General features: G+C 34.8%; 1 protein-coding gene across 1 annotated transcript in view; it reads right to left on the reverse strand.

The window, feature by feature from the left end:
* The window catches only part of LOC132115427 (disintegrin and metalloproteinase domain-containing protein 9-like), a 41,538-nt gene that overhangs the window by 14,487 nt on the left and 3,442 nt on the right, over positions 1–23,609 (reverse strand). Inside the window, exons 2-4 of the mRNA XM_059523900.1 lie at positions 21,831–21,928; positions 11,040–11,098; positions 6,295–6,373 (exon numbers count right to left, since the gene is read on the reverse strand). Coding sequence (XP_059379883.1) covers positions 6,295–6,373; positions 11,040–11,098; positions 21,831–21,928 — 236 coding nt within the window. The remainder of the gene's footprint in view (positions 1–6,294; positions 6,374–11,039; positions 11,099–21,830; positions 21,929–23,609) is intronic.

Below are 23,609 nucleotides of genomic sequence, written 5' to 3' on the forward strand. Positions count from 1 at the left end.
CAAAAATGTGTTTTTGTATATATATATCTCACAGTTCTCTGGAGCGGTTTAACCTCTGCATAAACCCTTATAAGACAAACATCTCTAGTAATATTGCACATACTTAGAATTAGTGATATTAACTAGGGCTGGACGATTATGGCCTAAAATCAAAACCTCGATTAATTGAACATTTTACCTCGATTACGATTAATGAACGATTATTGTGTTTCGGTTTTGTTTTTTTGCCCTCATAGTTCACTGACAAGGTTTGTACTGTAAATATGATTGACTATCAGCAGTTATTTTATCTCGTAACATTTCTTACTAGGGTTGGGTATTGTTTGAATTTTATCGATTCCTAGTTTCGATTCCAATAAGATAAAAAATCCAATATAAAAAAAATTAAGCCAAACATTTAGATGTCAAACATTTTTACAAAGCATTCTGTTGCAGCTGAATAACGAGCAAAAATAAGCAGCCTACAAAACACAGCAAGAGGAATTTTGCCTGTGAAAAAAAAAATATAACCATAGCAAAAACAACTATATTAATATAAATTTCAAATAAGTAATCAGTAATAAGAAAGGAACAAACAAATCAATTAGCAATATCATAAATAAATACAACTAAACTAAATTTCAGGTACAGAAACTGTAATTAAAAGTTTAAAAACACTGCAATAGTTTTCTTTTTATAAATAAAATAAAAATTAATCAAGTAAAGTTATTAAATATTTTCAGTAAAGATCAGTGAATGATTTTCTTTTGTTCTTTGATTAACATTAATGATAGCCAGTGCGTTTATTAGGCTGTTGTCTCTTTAAGCAAAAATACTGTACATGTGTGTTTTCTTTCTCATCTGTTTATGTTCACGTAAGACATAAACGGCTGCGATTATGATGATATACTGATGTAGTTTTCTGCATCGTAGTTTCGACTCGGAACAACCGTTTCTACAGTTAAAATACACAAAACAGTCCAAGAACGGACACAAACCGGGAACCCGCAGCGCGTCCGCCGACCGCTGCTCTCTGTGCACGCGCTTGTGCTTCATGTGCGCTGCACACAAACATGCTATATTAAGTTTTGCGATTCTAAGCTATTTAGTGATATATCACAGGAAAGCGCTGGCAACTAGTTTCTGCGTTCCTCTGTGCGCGCGATCTTCATAGCTATGTTTATATGAGTGTCCGTGCCACAATTCAGCTGCGCGAACATGGTAGCTAGATATAAGAATACACATCCGTTCATCTAATCGCTTGAATGTCCAAACCATAAAACAAATACAACTGACAAATTTTAGTAAAGACGCAAGGCTCACCGCTCACGCGCCATCAGTATATGTTGAACCCACGTTCACCTCCGTGTTTTGCTTTTATGCCACTGACTGGAGAGCAGAGTCACGTGGCTACACACGCTCTAGTATGCTTTTAAGGGGGAAGTATTAACAGGATTAAAAAACCGAAATAACCGACATGGGAAAATTACGTCGGTTAGAGGTTATGAATTTCGGTTTTGATTATTTTTCGATTAATCGTCCAGCCCTAATATTAACCTCCTATACCAACTCCTAATCCTAAGTATTTTTGTACATGTCCGTTTGTACTAAACTCAGGAATGATACCTCAACCCACAAGCAGCATACCAGTGATGTTACTGTTAACTACATTAATTAAACATCATTTTTGTTAGTTGATATAGAAATTTCGAGTGGGAAAGCCACCACTCACATTTATATCCGGAAATATAACATGCATGTTTGTTAATGCTAATGCTTAGCATGCTGTTCTAGAGGCGCTGGAGTCACAGTCTGTAGTCATGATCTGTAACTGTAGTTTTTATGCATAGGATGTCAACTCCCATGGCTTTCATTCAGTAGCAGTGTCATTATCTACATAATTAATACTAATTACTTTGTTTCCCAACCTTATGCCATGAGAGTGATTAAGTTAAACAGCAGAGGCATCTGTTCTCTTGTATGTGCGCTGATTTGAGAAAAGAAATCTAGTCTACCTAATTTACACCTTACATAATTTTGATAATAATCAGGAACATCTCATTTGATCTGATGGAGGCTTTTATACAGAATGTTTTATTAACTGATAGTGTATGTCTGACATAAGAATCAGAAAACACATGCTTTAGAAATCCCACCAGATATCATACACAAGTGAGGGTCAGTCGAGCCGCTGATTCACAGCCACTGCTTTCTGAACGGATGTTTCTTCTCTTCTTAACTCTCTATATCTGCTTGTGAAAATACAGTGTGCTAGTATTAACTGTATTGAATGTGCATGGTAAGCGTTTCAAATCTTAAAAACAAAAAAAGTTAAACTGTACTTGTAGATAACTTAATATTCATGATATAAAAGGCCACTTAAGTGTACTTAAGAGTACACTTTCATGACTGTTTCTTAACACACTTAACTACACTTTGTAAGGATTTTAAAGTTTTACTTTCAAGTATGTTTTAAATCATGTTTTAATAATCTTTGGTCAAGATTTAAAAAACGTACAATTACTTTAATGTGTTGATTAACATACTGAAGCACATGTAAAGTACCTGTTTACAACTTAAGTGTGTTATTTGATGACTGATTTGAATTTTAAAAGCAAGCTTCAGCATTACAAATTTAACTAAATAGCAAACAAGTTTCAGTAGAAATTTTAAGAAATTTAAATATATCTCAGTTTACTATTAATATTTGTCAGTACATTCTACAGTACACTTTAACCATATTTTAAAGACATTACAATTAATGTGTATTTCTGTATTTCTTTATCACAAGGGTCGCCTGTCTGAGGCAGCAAAACAAATCTTCAAAATAACCTTACAAATTTACTCTGACCTCAACTGAAAGTTGGGAGTCAGTCTCTCCAGACTAATGTACAAAAATAATTTGTTTAATACACTGAGGCATCTATAAATAAATCATTCTATGGTTCATTTCTTAGTCATATAAACATTGTGTCTCTGTGGTGCAATCAAACCACTGACCCATATGTTTGAACGTTGAGGCATTATTTCTACAATTCAGTTTGGTGACGTAGAAATTACACTTAAAGCAGTTTTTATATTGACCAAAAAAGAGAAGGATTTAATATTGCTTAAACCATTTTGTTTGATGCACCAGATGTCTATATGGGGAAGAAAGCTATAAAACCCATGACGAGGAAATAATCACTGTGCTGTGTTTCCTGTTCTCTAACAAGGAACAGTGTCATCAGACTACAGTCTCAAATCAGCATTTCACTAAAGATCTAACTACAAGACATTTCAAGCAAATCCCAAGAGGATAGCATAAGATTTCTTCCTCTTAAAAGACAGTTTTATACAAATACTACTGGCTCCACTCTTTCGGTTTACAACTTTTCAACCGTTTTTCATGCTGCTAAGAGGAGCACCGGCCTCATGTCCACTGCAAGGTTTCTGACGTGACAACTGCGTTTAGTTGTGGGAGTGAATCCACAATATGACTGTGGCTCTTTAAATCATTCCTGAAATTGCAATTATTGACATAGTGATACCCACAGCAAGCCAGAGTTAATCATAAACTTGGATTTGCCTTCTAAAACAGGTTGGGCATGTTTGGTTTTGTCAACTTTGAATTCAACTTACATCATGAAATGAGATAGACTAGAAAAATTACAAACAGAGGCATTAGAGCGATGCTGGTGCCACAAAGCCACTATTACATTGCTCAGGAAAATCAATCTGTTACTTAGTCACCTCTGCATATTAAACTGAAATCGGAGAGAGTATTTCAACATTTAACAATTGCAGTGGGCCTATAATTATTTATATTAAAGAAAAGGATATGCATTCACCTGGGGCATCATAAATGAGAAATAACACACTAGCTCACATAACACTATTTGGTTTCTTGTTCTGTTCAGACGGGCTTTTGTGCATGAGTATGTGTACACTGGTGTGTTGTCCCTTTGTTACATCGAGAGGGTACAACAGATAAGAAATAAAGCTGAGCTATTTTTAGACCAGTCCGATGACAATAATTTGTTGAACTATTTCCCATCATGCATGTGGCAATGGCAAACCCAGCACTTTTTCCCTGATAAAACCTACCCTCGAACCAGAAAACCACCAATTTAAACTCTTCTTTCCCTTGTTGCACTGGCAATATATTTTTACAAGATCCTAGAATATTCAGTTTAAATTATGCCATGATCTAAGACAGTTATCTAAAACAATATGTGCATTTAAGTCTTTTTTCTATTTTGTAATAGAGCTCTCAAAGCAATAACAGCAACTCCGATACAGATTCAGATAAACTCTTTCAATCTGAGATTTACAAGATAGATACGTTTGACATAAAGAGAAAAAAGAGACATACACAGTGGTTCTGAAAAAACAGATCAGTTTGCATGAATTTCACTGCATTAAGTAATATAATCAAACCAAATTGACATTTATTTTATATGAACTATAGTAGACTTTTCAATTAATTTGTATTTTAGTTTAATATAATTATGTTATGCCTAAATTCACTAAGTTCAGCATTTAAAATGATTAATTCTAGTGTTTAGTGATTACTTGTTAATTCATTTAAATGGGAAAATGTATTTATTTAAAATTATCAGTTTATCAGCCAGAATTTTAAAATGAAGTCCATCCATTTTTCAACTTTCAAAAAATATCATAGAAAGAAACAGATTTAAGCCCCGTTCACACCAAGAACGATAACTATAAAGATAACTATAAAGATAACGATATCGTCTGTGTATTCTGAGCGCACGTGCGTCTGCCGCTTTAAATCCTCGAGCTCGTTATAGCAGGATGGATTCTGATTGGATGTCAATGTTTATATCGTTCATCAGCTGGAAAAAAATCGCTCGGAAAATGATTCCATCGATACCGTTTCTCTATGCCTTTATCGTTATAGTTGTAGTGTGGACTCTGCTATTCTTTAATATTGAGAACGATTTTTAGAACTATATCTTTATTGTTATATTTATAGTTATCGTGCTTGGTGTGAACGGGCCTTTACAGTTTAAAATTAAGATAGAAAGTGTTTTTACCCTTCATGCTTGTGAAACATTAGTGCCCTGTGTTCATAGTTAATGCGATAAACTGAATTTGAGCAGAACTGACTACATTCATCAATTAAATATCTTTTTTTCAGATTTCACTTAGTTTGATATTTTGATATCTAGTGTGATGACTGACATTCAGATAGTTTTATGTGTAGTATAAAAGTTCAAATCCTTTTTTGGGGCGATTGTACCGTATATGAAGAATTTCTGTGTGTGTTAAACACTGTGCAAAAAATAATTTATAGTGAGTCTAGTAAGACTGGTACTACAACATCCAAAGGTTGTTGTTCATCTAAGGACAACATGAAGCAGAACTGACTGCAGGATCTGCTGTGGCTGTCTGACACACTCTTACTCAATCCATCATACGTGAACTGAGAGAGCGAGAGAAATCTCAATGGCATGAAGCAAACAGTAAGTGACTTCATTCAGGTCAGGGCCGATGACTCAAGTTACATCTCTCAGCAGACAATCATCTCTGTATGTGAAGAGCTTCACTGGGAATGTCCTTCTAACTATCCTTTCACTGTTTACATACACCTCTTTCTATGTTCTTTTTCTATGAAGTTTGTGCCTCTTTCACTTTAATACTCGTGTAAAATTTGATTCCAGTTCGTGTGAGTAATGCAGCTCTTCCCAGAACTGCTCCAGTGCTCTTGGCTTCAGACGCTGTGTGAGTGTTGGTCGAGGGGCTTGAGGAAATCTCATCAACAAGTATAACAGCAGACAACACCACATGATGATACACGGCAGCTGTTCTCACTTCACCTGTGCCATTCTGTGCACAGAAACATCTCTTGCAAAGTGGAAATAACATACAGCTTACGAGCCGAATGCAGTGGTACGTTTCGTTTTTGGTTTATGAAACTAGCTGGTTAAAATGTGAAAAAATAATAAAATAAAATTCTAACTGGTTTCTGTGTTTTGTCTAAACCACAGTATTTTCGTTTCTGCAATCACATCCTGTGTGTCTGAGCTCTGCATTAAGCCAAATATAGATAAACCAATCCTCAAGCTCTCAGCACAGGCTGAGGGTGATGCTGGGTCGCCATTCAGTAAACAAGAGTGAAAAATAGCAAAAGCATCTGACAGACAGGTGACATGGCTTGTTGAAGACGTGCTAAAACTGCCTGGTTTTACATGCTTTCCCTTGTTTTATAAAAACCAGGTGCTGGTGTCATGTAACTTTTCTGAAAACTGAAAAAAAAAAAAACCCGGGCAAAAACATACTTTCAGTTCTTGTAAGTGTTTGTTGACTTACCATCATGTTTGGTCTCTCGGTGACCAGCGAGCCATCTTTGGCATAAGAGTACACAGTGAAATCCTCTGGAAAAAGCAATCTGAGGGGGAAAAAAAACACAACGTAAGGATTCAATATTGCAGGTATTTAATATAGTCTAGCATCATACACAAGTTATCAGTACATAGAATGGAATAGATTATCTGTACATCACTAAAATTGTTAACATACATTCCAATTTGACGTCATAACGTTTTTTATTATATTATATTACCCTGAGCTGTCCTACGTCATCCACTAGACATCACTCTATCGTGAACGCATGCATGACAGTTAGCGGAAGCTAGAGATTATTACAAAAACGTATCAATTTGCTTCAGGAGGCCTTTATTCACCCCCCGAAGCACTTTTTATGATGGATGGATGGATGCACTTTATTGGACTTCTTTTGGATTATTGAAAACTACCATCCATTCACTGCCATTATAAAGCTTGGACGAGCCAGGACATTTTTTTATATAACTATGAGTAAATCATGGGGTACTTAAATTTTTGGGGTGAACTATCCCTTTAATAATGGCCAATCAATCCTGTTTTGGGTAAAAATAGGAAAAAAATAATACTTCTCTCAAAAAATTTTTGAAGTAGACATATGGCAATCCATGTTTTCTCCAGTGTACAGGAGTTTTTTTGTTTGTTTTAAAAATCACATTTTACATTGAAAATCGCAAAACATCACCAGAAGCCACCAGAACCAAACATTAATAATAATAATGATAAATAATAATAAAATTATAAAATAATAATAAAACCTGTAGTTTTCACACAGTATGTATAGAACCGTTGGCTAGCTCTATTGCTGCAGCCCTACCAAGAATACTGACTACTTTACTGTTATACTGTATTGTTATTTAGTGTTAAATTATTGTAGATGGGATAGGTGGCTTAGGTTTTATTGTGAATTTATGTAAATTTGTTGTGTTTTGTATTTAATTATATTTATATTTACGTATAATTTACAAATTCATTTGTTTTTGTTCTAAAAAAATTTTTTTTTTCTTTTTAATATCCGTAAAGGCATTGTTTAAGCACCGTTACCATTTTAAAAGTATCGATTTGGCACCAGTATCATAAAAAACCCAAACACAAAAACCCAAACGAACCAGCCCTAATATTATTTTATATTATTGCAAGTATTTAATTGGAATAATTTGTTTAAAAGTGACAGTAAATACATTTACATTATATAATAATAATACAATACATTTGTAATATAACAAAAGATTTTTATTTAAAAAAATACTGAAAAAGGTATCATTGTTTCCACAAAGATATTAAGCAGCAACTGTTTAAAGCAACTGTTTTAAACATTGATAATAGTCAGAAATCAGCATATTAGAATGATTTCTGAAGTATCATGTGACATTGAAGACTGGAGAATTGATGCTGAAAATTTAGCTTTGATCACAGGAATAAATTACATTTTAAAATATATCAAACTGTAATTTTTTTCACCATATTACATTTTTTTTACTGTATTGATCAAATAAATGCAGCCTTGGAGAGACTCTTACTGACCTGCTTTATAATGTCTTATAATGATCCTATCAAACAAATATTTAGTTGGTTCATGTAAAACCCCATGTCTCAGGAAAGCTGAACAGATCAAGATCAGATATGAGCATGAGCGAATGTGGAAAACATGACCAAAGGCATTAGAGGGCAACAGCACCATGACCCTGGGATCTTTAGTCACAAACAGAAGCAGGAAAGAGAGCTGAGAGGAAGTGCTAAGTAAAGTAGTGTGTGGAGCTCTGAAAGTGAGAAGATTATGAAAAAATATTGTGTAAAAATATTTCAGAGCAAAAACCCGTGTCATATTCGCTAACCTCCTACAATCCAGTTCACCGTTGGCGTTAAATCTGTGTGAGTTTTTAAATTAAGTGAAGATCATGTTCAGCCTAAACATACCTCTTTGCATGTTATCATTTGTGCTTCAGCGCTAAATGCCTAGTGGATTTTACACTGTGCTTTTAGTGCCTATAGAATGTAGGTGGTAAAAAAATTATCATAAAAAGAGATGTGTTCAGGTTGCTTGACTGCAGTGGCAGTGCGATGCTGTTTGCATAATTCTTTCGGTGTACTAAAACAATGCAGATAGCATATGCAAATAAACAATGCTCAATCACTGAACGCAATCTATTCTGCATTCCCCCCAGGAAAGACAAAATGAGAGCAGAGGAGAGCGGATGGAAGGTAAAGGAAAGTAAAGAACAGATCTGACCACCCCAGAGCCAATCTGTCTGTGGGTTTGGTTATATTGGGTGTGTGTGTGTCGGAGTATCAAGGTGGCTAGCGGCCCATTGAATATGCACACTCTCTCTCTCGTAATCACTCCCTCTGTGTATATGGAGGTATAAATCGAGGGCAGGGTAGGTGGGGTGCTGTTTTTGCTGCAAGGCAGCTGTGGGGGATTAAAGCATCGTCCTGGAGCCACATAAAGAGAAAGGAGCAATGGAGAAACTCTTACTAAAGATTACATCATTTAAAATCACGTACTCCTTCTGGAAGAATCATTTAATGTCTGATCTAAATTGATGAAGATTCGAAAGAGAGCAAATTACTCTGTGTAGAAATTCTCTCAATTATTCAGTGATATTTTTGTTTCATTTATATAGAAGAATTTATTAATGTTTTGACTTCTTTTCATTTTAGTTTAAGTTTTGGTCATTTTGTGTTTGTTTTTTAATTATTTCTATTCCATTTCTTACATTTATTTCCATTTTATTGATTCGATTTTTTTGCAATATAGAACATTAAAATAAAACTGTAGTGCCAACTTTGGCCATTGAGGCACTGAAAGCAATTAAAAATACATTAAATATAAAAAAAGAGCAAAAACATTTTTCTTAAAGGATGCACAAATTTGAGGGAAAGCCTACTTCAAATATGAGCAATATTAATAGCAATACTTTTATTTAAACACCAAAGTTAATAATTTCATAGACTAAATTTCCAAGAAATTCCCATCACACACATTATTTCCTGAACACAGTTTTATCATATCTCTAAATATTGTTTATCTTACATCAAAATGCGAAGCAATTCGCCTTTGTTAATGGTGCACAACTTTTTTTTTTTACTTCGAAGGCACATTTCCAAAACATCTCCCAACTCCGGCCCTTCAAAAAACCAACAAACTGTCAAGCTGTAAGAAAAATTAATGTGTTTGCTGCTTGAGTATCTAAATATTAAAATGAAGAGCACAGAATGTTCTAGATCTGTAATAGGGGAGTAGGTTTCATCCAGCATTCATTGGACGCTTTATGTGAGGTAACATTCTCAAACAGGAGAAGTAAAACATACACATATGACAAATCTGATAGTATAAAGGGACTTTATCTGTTTGCCAATGATGTAGTGGTCGTCCAAAAAAGTCTGCCTACATGTCGCAATATTTCAAATAACTTAAGTAATACATAAAGAGCAGATATTTTTTACATTCTGAGAACCTCAAGTGCACACAATGTACAACAGTGAACAAGGCAAGATGTCTTTTAGGAAGTCATGACACAAGGAAAATTAAGATTCATCAACGCATTCAAGCATTAACTTGAATGAGGCTCAAATGCTGACAGAGGTGAAAAGGCTAAAGGTTTTAAAACACGTTTGCATTCTGTACAGGCTTCTGATTTACAACAAACACAGAAATAATACAACTAAACAATATACTAAGTGACCAAAATGTAATTACGGTAAGGAATGAGGTAAAGATATTAGGAATTAGGAAACTTCTCAGCCGGATACAGACACTTTTAACCTGTTTCACACTTACATTATAGAAACGTAATAGGTTTGACCAATACCTACTGTGTTCTTTTAGTCAAATTTTACAGGAATGCTAGTGGCAAAAAACAGTATAAGGAAACAGTATAAAATGTAATTTTAAGAAATTAAAATAAAAAAAAAAACATTTAAAATCTTGCATATAAAGAATTAAAAAACATGTTTTGTTTTTGCTGTCTAATGAGGATTTATTTATTATTGTGACAAACAGAAAAAAAAACAGCTCTAAGGAATTGGTTCAGCATAAGGCTTGTGTCCTGAAAAATTGTAATACATTAGTCTACATCTAGTTATCAAGCCCTGCTTCAGAGAGCCTCAATTCATGCTAAATGCACTGTGAATTACCAACCCAGGGTAAAGTATGTAAAGTAAGTGTTCCTATTCGTGGAGGCACACCAACAAGAGCAATTTCAACCTCTTTTTAAACACACCAGGCCACTAGTAGAGACTACAGAAGATCAGTGGATGAGCCAGATAAAGGTGTTTGTGTGTGTCAAGGATCACTGATCAGAAACACTGTGTTAAATCAATGTACAACTTTGGCTTCACCATTCTTGGCCACAAGATCGAACACTGTAAACATAGTCTATATGTGTTATTGGTTTACCCCGCCTGTACAGATAAAACATACATACTATGAAAATTAACCATGGTTTTATTGTAGTGAAAGTCTTTTTCTGGCTTATTGATTACCATTTGTATAACCACAGTTTTTCTATAAATATCTCGGTTAAACTATGGTTAGTGTAGCAAAACCAAATTTGTGGGTACCATGGTTTAACTATAGTAACCATGTTTTGTATTGTTGTTGTTGTGTTTTGTAGTAAAACCATGTTTCATTTTTGTAAGCGGAATTTTTGGCCAAGTGTATGAATTGACTTTAGGAGAGAAAGTGAGAGAAGCAGAAGGAAAATACTCACTCATTTCTCTCCAGGATGATGACATGTTCTTTTCCTTGAGCTTGGATTATGTATGACACCTTAAAAAAAAGAAAGAAAAAAAATAGACAGAAACCATCAAATCGCTATACTCTTTTACAGGTTAAGAAAACAAGCATTACAAAGAGGATATAAAAAGGGCCAAAATTATTTTCCTTTTTTGAGAAAGCACTAAACCAATAATATGCTTGTTTATTTCTGAGAAAAATACATATACAGCAAATGTATCTGGTCAGAGAGAGACACCGCTGTTTTTTTGAACAGTTAGGAAAACATTTCTCCAAATGCAGTGACATTTGAATAACAGTGTCAAGGTCCTGTTAAGTACAAAAGACATCTTCAGAATAGTCCATCTGCCATCAGTGGTCCAACTGTAATGTTATAAAGCGACGAGAATACTTTTTGTATGCGAATAGAATATTCTGACAATGTCTTTCATACTTTTCTGGGGTAAGTGATTAATGACAAAATTAGCATTTTGCGGTGGAGCATCCCTTTAACCCTCTGAAGTCGATTAACGATTTGCAGTTATGAGTCATTTTCTCCTGATAACCCCGAAAAGAACTTAAATTACACTTTCAGTTTTGATCGTACAGATAAGAGCAATACATCAATCGAAACTGTAAAGGGTCTACTTTTTTTGTATACAGAAATAACAGAACTTTGTGCACTTATAAAATAAAGATAACAAACAAGGTGTGCTGTCTGCAGCCTTTGTCTGCGCTGATCTTCATTTACAAACGTGTCATTAAAATGAACTGTAACTCCGTGAAAACTCAACGAAGATACATGAGATATCTATAGAAAGCCTGACATGTCTACTTTTAGACTAAACAAGTGCTGCCGAAAACAGATATTCTGTGATAAAGTAATCCATATAAAGACAACGCAATGTTCTTTTTTCACGTCTCTCTTCATCATCTTCTAATGAGACCACACCCCCGCGCTGAACGCTGTGTGGTTGAGGATTTGAGAAATGGATTTCCTCAGAAAAAAAAGAATGAAGTACTTTATTCAGCAGAGATCATAAACATGAGTAAGTCTCTTTTTATTTATTTATATACTTGAACTAGTTTTCACATAACGTGTAAACATTTTACTAGTTAGACTTTTTCCAAAGACTTTTTCCAAACTATAATTCCTGACTAAATGTATAATCAAGTGAAATATTATGAAGTTTCAATAACAATATACAATACCATTTAAAAGCTTGATGTAAATAATATAAATATAACAAATAAAGATAACTGTAACTAATGTAACAAACAATGCTGTTCTTTCAATTTATCCCCCCTAAAAAAACAGAAAAATATTCTCCGCTCTTTTCAACATTAATAATAATAATAATGATAATAATAATAACAATAAATGTTTTTTTTGTAGAAAATAAGATTGTTAAAAGGATTTCTTAAGGATTGTGTGACTGGAGTAATGATGCCAAAAAATTAGTTTGAAAGTCAGCTTTGATTGTTCCTAATAAACTGTTTAATTGCTCCCCCAAGTGGATATTAAATTATGTTGTGGGACAATTAAATATATTCTAAATAAACTACAAACATTAAATTATATAGATTTATTTTGTCCTCACATTCTTTCTTGTAACTCTTCCCTCTCAATGACACAGATGACTGAAAGGCTCATTATGCAGTAGGGCTGTCAACGAATATTCTAAATTCGAATATGTATTTGAATAGTTTAAAAAAAAACGAATTTCGAAGGTGAAAATTAATATTCGAATAAAAAAAAAATGTGGAAAAAACGCCCGCGGTAGTAGAGGCGTGGTTGTCTGCTTTGCGAGTGGACGCGCTAGCGCGCCTGAGGGTTCAGGGACAGGTCACAGCCTCGCAGGAGTCGCACTGTCTGGCACAGCATCACTGCTGAAAGTTGACGCGTCTTCATTGAAGATGACAGCAAGTGCAGAGCCCAACTCGACCGCAGCAGAGAAAGTGAGGTAAAATTGTTGACCTGCGAGATTGTTGTATGCAAGCTATTTAAGATACAGTTAGCATACCATTCGACAACTAGCAACATGAGGTCACATCTAAAAAATGTGCACCCAAATGAGCTTGCCATAATGTGTGGAACTCCAGCTAAACAGTCACGTCTTGACACTTAACGTTACTTTGCATCGCCCGCCGCAAGCACTTTGTCTGCAACACGACAAGAGGCCATAATGGATAAAATCATTTCGTTCATTTGTAAGGACATGAGACTGATCAGTATCGCGGATGGGGCACGCTTCGGGGAGTTCTGTCAAGCAATGCATCCGAGGTTTGATTATTTATCGTTTCATGTCAAGGAAAAGTTCCATGTTTACCACAGCACAGCTCGCTCGGAGCATTCAATGTCAGTTCTATTTGCTGTAAAACTTCAATTAATATTAATAATATGTGTTTCAATCACTGAATGAAGCCTGCTATATTTGGGACAACAGTCTCGACCTTAAATTGCTTGCACAAAAATTTGTTTGTTCATTTAAACCATTATGCGCAGAGAACGTGAGGGTGAGAGAGCATGAGGTCTGCAGTCTTGGCCATTAGTTGATTTCCTTGTTTTTGTGTAGGTAATACGTTGTCATATATGTTTAAACTTAAATAGACTATCTATAAAAGTAGTTATGTCTCTTTGTATTATTTTTGCCTGTTATTGACGTAATGCGCATCATTGACAACATGCGCAACCAGATGTTCGAATAGTTCAAATATTCGTGTATTTTTTAGAGGGAATATTCGAACGTCAATTTTGAGCTATTTTGACAGCCCTATTATGCAGCTCATTATGCAGGCCTTTGTCTTCTCAGGTGTAAATCACAATGATATTCATGATAGTTAACGCCTACTCGCATATGACTTTTACCAACAAAAATTGTCTTATAAAATTTAAATCAATATATTATATTCTGTTTTCTGTGAGTAAACAAGATGCTATTCACATCATTTAGAAAGAAAAATTCTAGGCTACAAGCTCCAGTTCTCAAAAGTCCCGGGAACCAATGTTCTTTATGTGTTTTTTTGCCTTATTCAAGTGATTTAACATTTTTAGTTTTTCACTAACCATGCATAACATTTTTTTTCTCAAAAACACAATCATGTACATTAGGGGTGTGCACGGATAGTCGAACATTCGAATATTCGTTCTGCTCTAATTATTCGATAAATAAAAATGATATTCGAATTTCGCTATATTTTTGCTTGCCATAAAAAAAAAGAAAAAAAAGTCCACAATAAAACCTAATTCCGTCACTTTCTGTGATTCTCCACGGCATATTTGAAGATGTAAGCAAGCAAAAGATAATCAATGAATGAATAAGAACTGCGGTCTTCTACAGTACTTCAGATATGCCGTGGATAATCACAGAAAGTGACCAGAATTCAAGAACTTTGTTGCGGCATCTCTCAAGCAACGAATAAACACCGCTTCTTAGAGAATGCAGTGAAAACTCCTCTTCTCGCGTCCACCCTAGACACTCGGCACAAACATCTCAGGTTTCTCGATGAAAACATGAGAGAAGTAAGAAAAAAAAACTTTTTGGAATATTATCAGAACATTTTCCTTGATGCGAGTGGTGCGTCACCAACGATGAAGAGGATGCAATGCTCACTCGTCGGAAAAGGCTGAGCCAGTTCTTCAGCGATGATTACAGAGAGTCCAGCCGAGACGAGTGGGAACAGTTCTTGCTGGAGCCATGTATTCCACCAGATGAGGATCCCATTCAGTGGTGAAATGAAAACATGAAGCGCTTCACAAAACTTATTCGCTTAGCACACTGTTATTTGTGAGTCCCGCCAACATCTGTGTCGTCAGAGCGCGTTTTCTCCGCGGCCAGCCTTATTGTTAACAGACTAAGGAGCCGACTTTCCCCCTATCATGTTTACATGCCCGTGTTTCTTAACAAGAACATATACAACAATAGGGAAAAAAAGCAAAAAAAGATTTGCTGACAGTTTCAAAGTTTCAACAATAAGTGTAAGCTACATTCTGTATAAAAGCCTATTTGCAGCAGGCTGCTTTACGTTTTTTCTTTGTTCACCTTTTTTTTTTTGCTTTTAATCTGTACTTTTGTTTGTTTGCACGCATTGTTAAAGGTTTTCAGCTACAAAACATGATGTGTAATGTGTAAGCTTATTGTGTGTAATCTCAAAAATGCAAAACAATAAATGTTGCAGAAAAATAACGTCTGTCTCATTAAACTTAATTTAAATAAACGAATATTCGAATATTCGTTTTTTGTGAGCTCAAATATTCGAATGTGATATTTGCGGAAAACGCCCACCCCAAATGTACATACATGCTGCTCACATATTATTATAGCCCAGTTTGTGCTGATTACAGTAAGATTAGACTTTTGCCATTTAGATGTGTATAAGAAACTGAAAAAAGCACAAATGTCAGGGCATGACAAAACTTCTCCAGGCCCCAAAAATACCCTTAGACTCCAGAGGGTTAATAATAGTATAGCTTAATATGACAAAAATTATGTATCTTACTGAAATATGCGATATAAAACCCATGAAGCATTTGGGTTATTTATAAAACTCACATCGTTTTATACATATTGTGGACTATGGGGGGGGGGGGGGGTTATTTTGATGACATCAAATGGTTGCACTTGGTGGCACTAACTGCTGTTGTTATATTTTTACTGCAACAACACAACTGGAATACACCACTCAGAAAATAAAACTACATATTTCAGTGAGAGACATCATTTACTTTATTAAGCCCATATAATTCTTAATACCTCAGAGTTCCCTTTAAAAAAATTCAATAGAAGGAAAAAACTAATGTAATTTGTACACCTAACCCCAAAAATATATATATATATTAATATGGAAATTTTTTAAAAGTTTATGTTTAGTGTAAACATAATTTCAGGGAAACCAGTGTGGTGAGACTAACTGCTTACAGGAAGTGGTGGATGAATCAACATAGATTTTTCTTTGAACTCAATTTTGCACCTGCCCTAACATGCCAAACAAACAAACAGACTCTTCCTCTTGCTCTTTGTCTCTCTCTAAGATTATGGAAAGAGATACTGAGAGAAAACTGCATTTTCTTCACTCTTTTTGAGTTTCAAAAGTCACTACATGGAAAAAAAAAAAAAAAAACCCCCACCACAGAAATAGTCCCAGACAATGTTGTTATTGTTAACTAAAACTAAAACCAGAACCATTGTTGTTAAAGTGGATTAAAGATCAAATAAATATAACAAATAAACTTAATTTAAATTAGTAATGTTGCCATGGCATCTAACCGAAATAAAACAAGTATAAGCTGAAGTACAAAAAAATTACTAAAACTGAAATAAATGTAAATAAAAGCTAAACATAAATAAAAAACTAATACACTAATAACTACTATAATATTATATAAGTGGAGTAATAAATAAAGAATAAAATATATATACACTAAAATGACAATGACAAAAGTCAAAAACGATCAATAAAGTAAAAATCATTATGGAGTGAATAAAAAATGTGTCTGTTTGCAGAAAACCATCATATGGCTTCAAAAAGACTCATTGTTTTGCTTTTCATCCTCTCCTTTTAGTTTTTTTCTGGAAAACCGGTTGGACATTCTCCCTAAGAGTTCCTTTTGTGTTTCACAGAATAATAATAATAATAATAAAAATAAAATAATGTCTTAATAATCATAGCTTTATTAACATTATAAGAGCAATTCAGGATAAAGTAACAAAAGTGCAGCAAATGGCCATTTTATGTCACAAACAAATAAACATGTTTTTCATTAAAAATGTCATTAAATAAATTATGCCGAAACTTTTTTTCAACAAAAAGATTCAGTGTGAATGTTGCTTCTTTATGTCTATAGGTGTTAAGGGTTTCAAGGCTATGCCAGCACAAACACACTCTGTCATCGAGCAAACTGTTTCTCAATGACACAGAGGTGAGAGGAGCGTTGTGTGTTTGTTTGTGCCATGCGTCTCTCAGCGTGGTTCTGGCAGAAGCAGACTTTTAATAACTACGCCCACGCTGCTGGGCATGTGTGCCGGCCAGATGGTTCCTGTGGCATTATCTCTGAAGCACCGCTGGCTTAGATATGAGCAGATACAAAACCATTCACAAAAAATGGAAAAAGAGAGGACACGGGGAGAATGAGAGGGACCTGCTAAAGATCATACCCACACAGTTAATGGCCAGTGAGTGGGAGCTCATTAAAAGATACAAGAAAAAATCTATTAAGACTTTTTTGATGGAAAAAAAAATGACAGGATTTCTGGAGTCTTGAAAACAGTTTAAGTTGTCTTCTACTGAACTGACTATTATGTTAAATATAACTGCATCTTCTCTACTGCATACAGTATTTACACTTTTCATTCACATTTATTTTAAAGAAAAACATAAGGTGCATTCATATTATTGATAATAATAAACCTTGTTCTAACAAGTGCTGATTTGACCTTTTCATGTAAAATGTCTTAATTCTCAAACTTTCTTGCACTTCCATGTCATTCTTAATAATAAGTGAACCATATAATACAGAAATATCCTCTTCTTTGTTACACACATTACAAATACACATAATACACTAATAAAAATAGACTGTGTTTTGCAGGTACAATAGTATTTAGCAGTAGCATTCAAAAAATTTAATGAACAAGTAAAAATGAAACAATTATTATTTACAAATTACAATTGTACCTAGACAGTCGCCTATGGCTTTGATTTTACTAATACAGTTGTCTGTTTGATTTTATAGTCTCAAGCATTCAGAAATGACACACAAGACAATTTTACTTCAATAAAAACAAGGATTCGTTTTTATAAGGGTTGTGATGTCCATATGTTTTTGTTGAAGAAATTATAGAGGCGAGCATTTCTAAAGCAAAAAGGTGGGCAAAAATGAAAGATTAAGTGGATATTTTAATTGAATTAATTAAACATTGAAACACGTTATTAACTTAATGTTATCAAAATCCAAAAAAGATTAACAGGATTATAAAAGTACCTAAAAGTGATGCCCGGGCCTCATCTCTGGCTTTTTTTCTTTTCCTTATCTCGGCGCCGGACTACTGTTGTCTTTTCCAGGGCAAAGTCGTCCATCAGTTATGATCATTTACAGTCAGCCGAATGCCGCAGACATGAGGTGAGAGCGAGCACACGTGCGGCTGCAGGAAGGACGAGTCACGTGTGCTTTGCCTATCCACTGTCTTCACTGTGAAACGTATTTTTTATAATTCTGTTTACATCTTTATTTACGTAACAAATTTTTTTTTTTTTTTGAGCAACTGGGATGGTGCCCCCCTGGGAGTTGGTGCCCTACTGCGTATACTCTGTGTGGGAGCGGCGGTACTGGACATGGACATAAACACCTATGTGTATGGTACTGGATATGTTGGCTGTCCCAGTATATTTATTCCATGGATAGAATGTGCGCTGCAGCATAATACAATGATATTTCTTCAAAAGCAGATTGTGGAAACATTTTTATCGTCCAAGATCAAAAGTATTCATATTGCACACCTCTTCCGGAAGAAATCGCCGACCGAGGGCAGACCGGGCCGCAAGTGCACTTTATTAACTCTGATACTCATAATTGGCTACTACTGTTATCACGTGACAGGCTGCACGGTTAACTGGATGTCACAGCAAGAGAAATGCTAGTATTCAAGCATTTAGGTGATGCTTTAAGCTAGATTTTCCCATGGTTTGTGTTGGATAGGTATCGGACATAGGTATCGGATCATATTTTTTTCTCCCCTCCGATCTGATCTAGCATTCTGGGCCAGTATCTGCATGATACAGATGTCGTGGATCGGATCGGGACATCCCTAATCCATAGCAAACAAGGAAAAGGATAAAAAGAAGGTAAAAAAGGAAACACATCAAATGCCACATCCCCATCTCAACAGACTTCCCCTTACAAGTTATTGATATGTTCAACAGAATAAAAAACACCAAATATACCAACATCTACAACTTTTCTTAACTTCTTGCATCTCATCATCTTTGTGATTCAAAGTAACAGTAACAATACAGCCATTAGACACTCCTTCTTCATTCTTATTCTCAATATTATCAGCAGCATTAATATTCACTTCGATTTGGTCACCATCATCACTATCTTCTTTCATTTGCGCTTCCTCTCTATGTTGCTTAGCAGCCTTGTTTCCACCATATTCGTTCCACTATTCTCACCCGACAATTCTGATGTCCCTGCAACTTCTTCTGCTCGTTGTTTATGAGGGCAGGAAATTCTCTTGTGGCCAATGTCACCACACTTGTAACAACGCAAATTATCAGTACTCTCATAAACCACATACGTCACTCGAAATTGAACATCCAGTGTTTTAGTAGGAGATGACAAAAACATGAAAACTTGTCCTCTGAAAGACAAGACATGTTTAAGTTTGGCGGATTTACAACCCAAAGGAATCATTTTCACAGCACTTGCCATATTTCCAAAACATTTTAATTCTCATACGATCACATCATCATCTATCAAACATAGGCACACTGGAAATTGTCACTTTTGTAGCTGGAGCATGCAGCAGTGTAATGGACAGAAAACTTTCTTTCACCCAAACCCCGCTTTTAATTAATCGACTAACCAGTTGTTCATTTTTTAGGAAAATAACAACTGCTTTATTCATGTGAGATGCAGAAACAATATTATCGTGGCCTTTCAGTCCATCCAGGATATCACAATTTTTTGTGTGTGATTTTTGCGATCAAATTAACTGATTTTTTGGTGGTAATTTCCATAAATTTGTGACAAATTTTCTTTTTTTTTATTATATCACATTTACCAAATTGACTCAAGTCAAGTCACAGGATTGAACAGGATTGAAAACCGCTACTTTAAAGCATTGATTTTTAAACTTGTGAATCCATTAGAATCATTAGAAGACAGAATCGTGATTTATATATAAATAGATTTTTATGTGCACCTCTAGTTTTCTCTGCCTCTTCTCTAAAGCCTCGCCCCCTTTGCTGCCTTTTCTCAGTGGCGGGGTTTATCTGGGTTTGTGACATCATGAGCCCAGGAAGTAACTTGTAGTCCATACCAGCCGTTTTTGTAGGCATTAAACTGCCAGAATTTTTAAAAGACGATATGTCCGTTTGCACTGAACTTTCAGCTTCGTAACTTTGCAGATATTGTTTATGCAAAAACAGCAACATTACACACTAACGTTTAAAAAGTGAAATTGCAATGAACCACCCCTTTAACATATGTGACCTGTCACGGAAACCAGTGACACAAGTCGGCAGTACAAAATTGGTGATTTCCGTTTTTTTTTGCAGAATCTGTTAGTTGAGATCGTGTTTGAGATAGCAGTATTGGTATATTTAAAAGCGTACATTTTGAGGTTGAAATCTGCTTGTTTACCCGAGATTCTAGCACGTAGTAGGGGCGTGTCATTGTCTGTGTATATTTCCATACTGGATAAGCCGGCTTTGGTTTCTTTTGTTATTGCCCACGCTCTCCAAGGCATGGATTTCAATAAAATCCATGCAAAAGTTCAAATCAGATCATTTTAGAAAAAAGGCATAGGATGTACCGAAACATAAATATGACAAATAGAATATCAGACTTCTGTCATATGGCCAAAAATAAATGCAAAAAAAAAAAAAAGCTTTTTGCATAGTTGTGTTTGACACATGAAAACTGTAACAATGTATTTTACAAGGTAAACCGATGTAACCTTGCTCTCACTCGAAATGTGTCCCTACATTAAGTCCTTGAATTTGAGGGTATTGAACCTGGAAAGTCCTTGAAAGATTCTTGAATTTGAAGTTAACCAAGCTGTGGGAACGTTGTATTAACAACTATCCAAACTGTTTTAGACCTAAAAGAGTCTTTGTAGGCCTATGTTCCCCTTAAATGTCAGAGAATAGTTTTTGGCCTTTACAGGGGGTATGGCTTATCTAAATGAGATAGATGAGAAATGAGACAGGTGAGAACTGCACAATCTTTAGAGGCCATTTTCTCCCATTTGAGCTTTTTTGAGTGCCTACCTTCAAGTGGCCACAACTTCTCCAAATATTATCAGATTTCCATGTGTTACACATCGTTGGAAAGCTTGGAGACTACATCAAAATGCCCCAGAACCGACTTGTTTCCCTACTTTCTGTGATTGGTCACATATATAGGAAAATCTTTCAGAAATCTAATTTGAAATGTGTGTGCCAAGTTTTAGAAATGCATTCTTGGAAATAAAGTTGGTTTTAATAATTTTTCACCATTTTCAAGAAACATTTAAAGAGTGAATTTGTCCCAAAAAATTTTTTTATTAAAAAATAAAAATTAATGTGAACATTTTTTTTTACAATTTGAATCTTAATGATTATTTTCAAAAACATTTTTAAATATATTTAAGGTACAAATAAATATTTTATTTTAATTATTAATAATAATTTATAATGACATCAGGACAGTTGTACCACACATTTTTTACTTTATACAGGAATTAAAAAAATAATATTAATACTAATTCAGAGATCATAAACATATTCATTAAATAAGATGTGTATTTAAGCAATTTTTTGTAAGAATAAAAATTTTGTTCAATAATTTGATAGAACTAAAGTTTTGGGTTTCTCTACATTTGAAACCTAAACTTCTGGTCAGAAAGGTCAAGGTCAATTTAACCAGATTTTCCTTTAATTTAATTGATTTTCCACATGCTGACACTTGTGATTAAAAAGCAAATGTGTGTGTGTGTGTGTGTGTGTGTGTGTGTGTGTGTGTGTGTGTGTGTGTGTGTGTGTGTGTGTGTGTGTGTGTGTGTGAGAGAGTTAGTTTGTTTACCTTATCTGCACTGTCCTGGTTTCTCTTCTGTCTGCTGATGTGTTTCGGTACCGTCACCTCATATGAGGAGAGCCGAGACGTCTGCTGGTTTACCGAGTCTATGAACAGAGACAGTCCCGTCACAACATTGTCTATAAATCACCATCAATACAAACACAATGAATTATACAAGCTATGCAGGAAAACAGTGAGACTTCAATATCTTTCACTGGATTTACAGGCAACTTTCATTCATTTCTCCATCTACTTTCCTCTATTATTCCTCTCACTGCAACAAAAATTGTTTTAGAAATAACTGCTATTGTGATCATCACAGGTAATTAGATTGTTTGCAATTGACTGGTCAGCAATCAAGTGCCCAATGTTTCCTGTACGTGGAAATAGTGCTGAGCTAGCAAGGGTATCATGGAGATAGAGAAAGAGCTCAGGAAGGTGAGGCATCCCACCCGCTCCTGAGTCATCGGACCACAAGTTAGATGAAACTTCCAGCACTGTTTTCCCGAAAAGGATGAAGTGCAGATAAGCCAGAACAATTCATAATGCTTCCTCTTTACTGAACAGTCACAAAGAAATCTCAGATTTATCTCGATGCCCTTCAATAATTCACATCATTCTCAGCTCAAAACATGTCATCAAAAACTCAATGCTAAAATATATGTTTAAGTAAGCAGTCATTTAAGATACACTTTTAACTCAATTTACTGGACTTAATGTAGCCAGTGTTGACAGAACTGTCACATGCCCCATCAGACAACGGCTGCACTGTTGTGTGCATGTGTGAAATGGAAACTTACAAAAAAAAATTGTTGCAACTGTGAGAATAATATATTATCTATATCTTTATGTATCTGTCATGAAGTTACATTATAATAGATGTATAATTGCCAGTTATAAGCAACAGCAAATGAATACACACACATTTAAATAAACTCAAAAACATAACATCTACCTTAAATGGATTTATAGGAGTCTAAAATATTCATCAATTAATTAACCTAAATATATTACTATATACTAAAACAAAAAAGTACTTGTTATTTAATGGGTTAAATCAGGTAGAAATAGATGATGGTAACAATGGCAGGCTACCTTTTTTTTCAAGAAAATTAACGATTTAACGGAAAAAAAAGAGAAAGAAATATATTTAAAAATTGCTATGATTAATCATTTTATTTATTTATTATTTTCCTCTATTATCCTGCTGTACTAGGTATGTTTCACTGAAGACTTGTTTTGGTTATCCTTAACTATATGTGTTCATTTGTTAACATTAATAAACATGAACAAACAACAAAGAATACATTATTTATTTACCTTAGTTAAAAGGTACATAACATACACAGTTTCACCTAATCTCATGTTAATCTTGAGTACCTATAGAGTAGTATTGCATCCTTCATATCTCCAAAAAATCATAAGTTTTATTATATTTATAAAAGAAAAATACAGCTTTCCGAAATTTCTCCGGAAAAAGCCGAGCTCCTGGAGGCGTGTCGCCACTGAAATGACCAGACGACACAAACACACTTGCTACACTCCAGTTGCTGCCCCGGTAAAACAAACTGCTTCCACTGTTCATGTAACGCTGGGTTCTTTGGGAAGCTGAACACGGTAAACTTTCCTTCACATCAGAAAAACATCGTTATTTGGAAACTATTTTGTGATGAAGCGTGTTGATGTGCGCTGTTTCGCTCTCCTCTGGTCTTTTCTGAGAGAATGCTTATAAGGAGTTCCACCATCGTTTATGTCATTAGATCCATGATCGAAAAAAAAACAGCG

The sequence above is a fragment of the Carassius carassius genome, chromosome 34 (genome assembly GCF_963082965.1).
Source record: "Carassius carassius chromosome 34, fCarCar2.1, whole genome shotgun sequence".
NCBI lineage: Eukaryota > Metazoa > Chordata > Actinopteri > Cypriniformes > Cyprinidae > Carassius > Carassius carassius.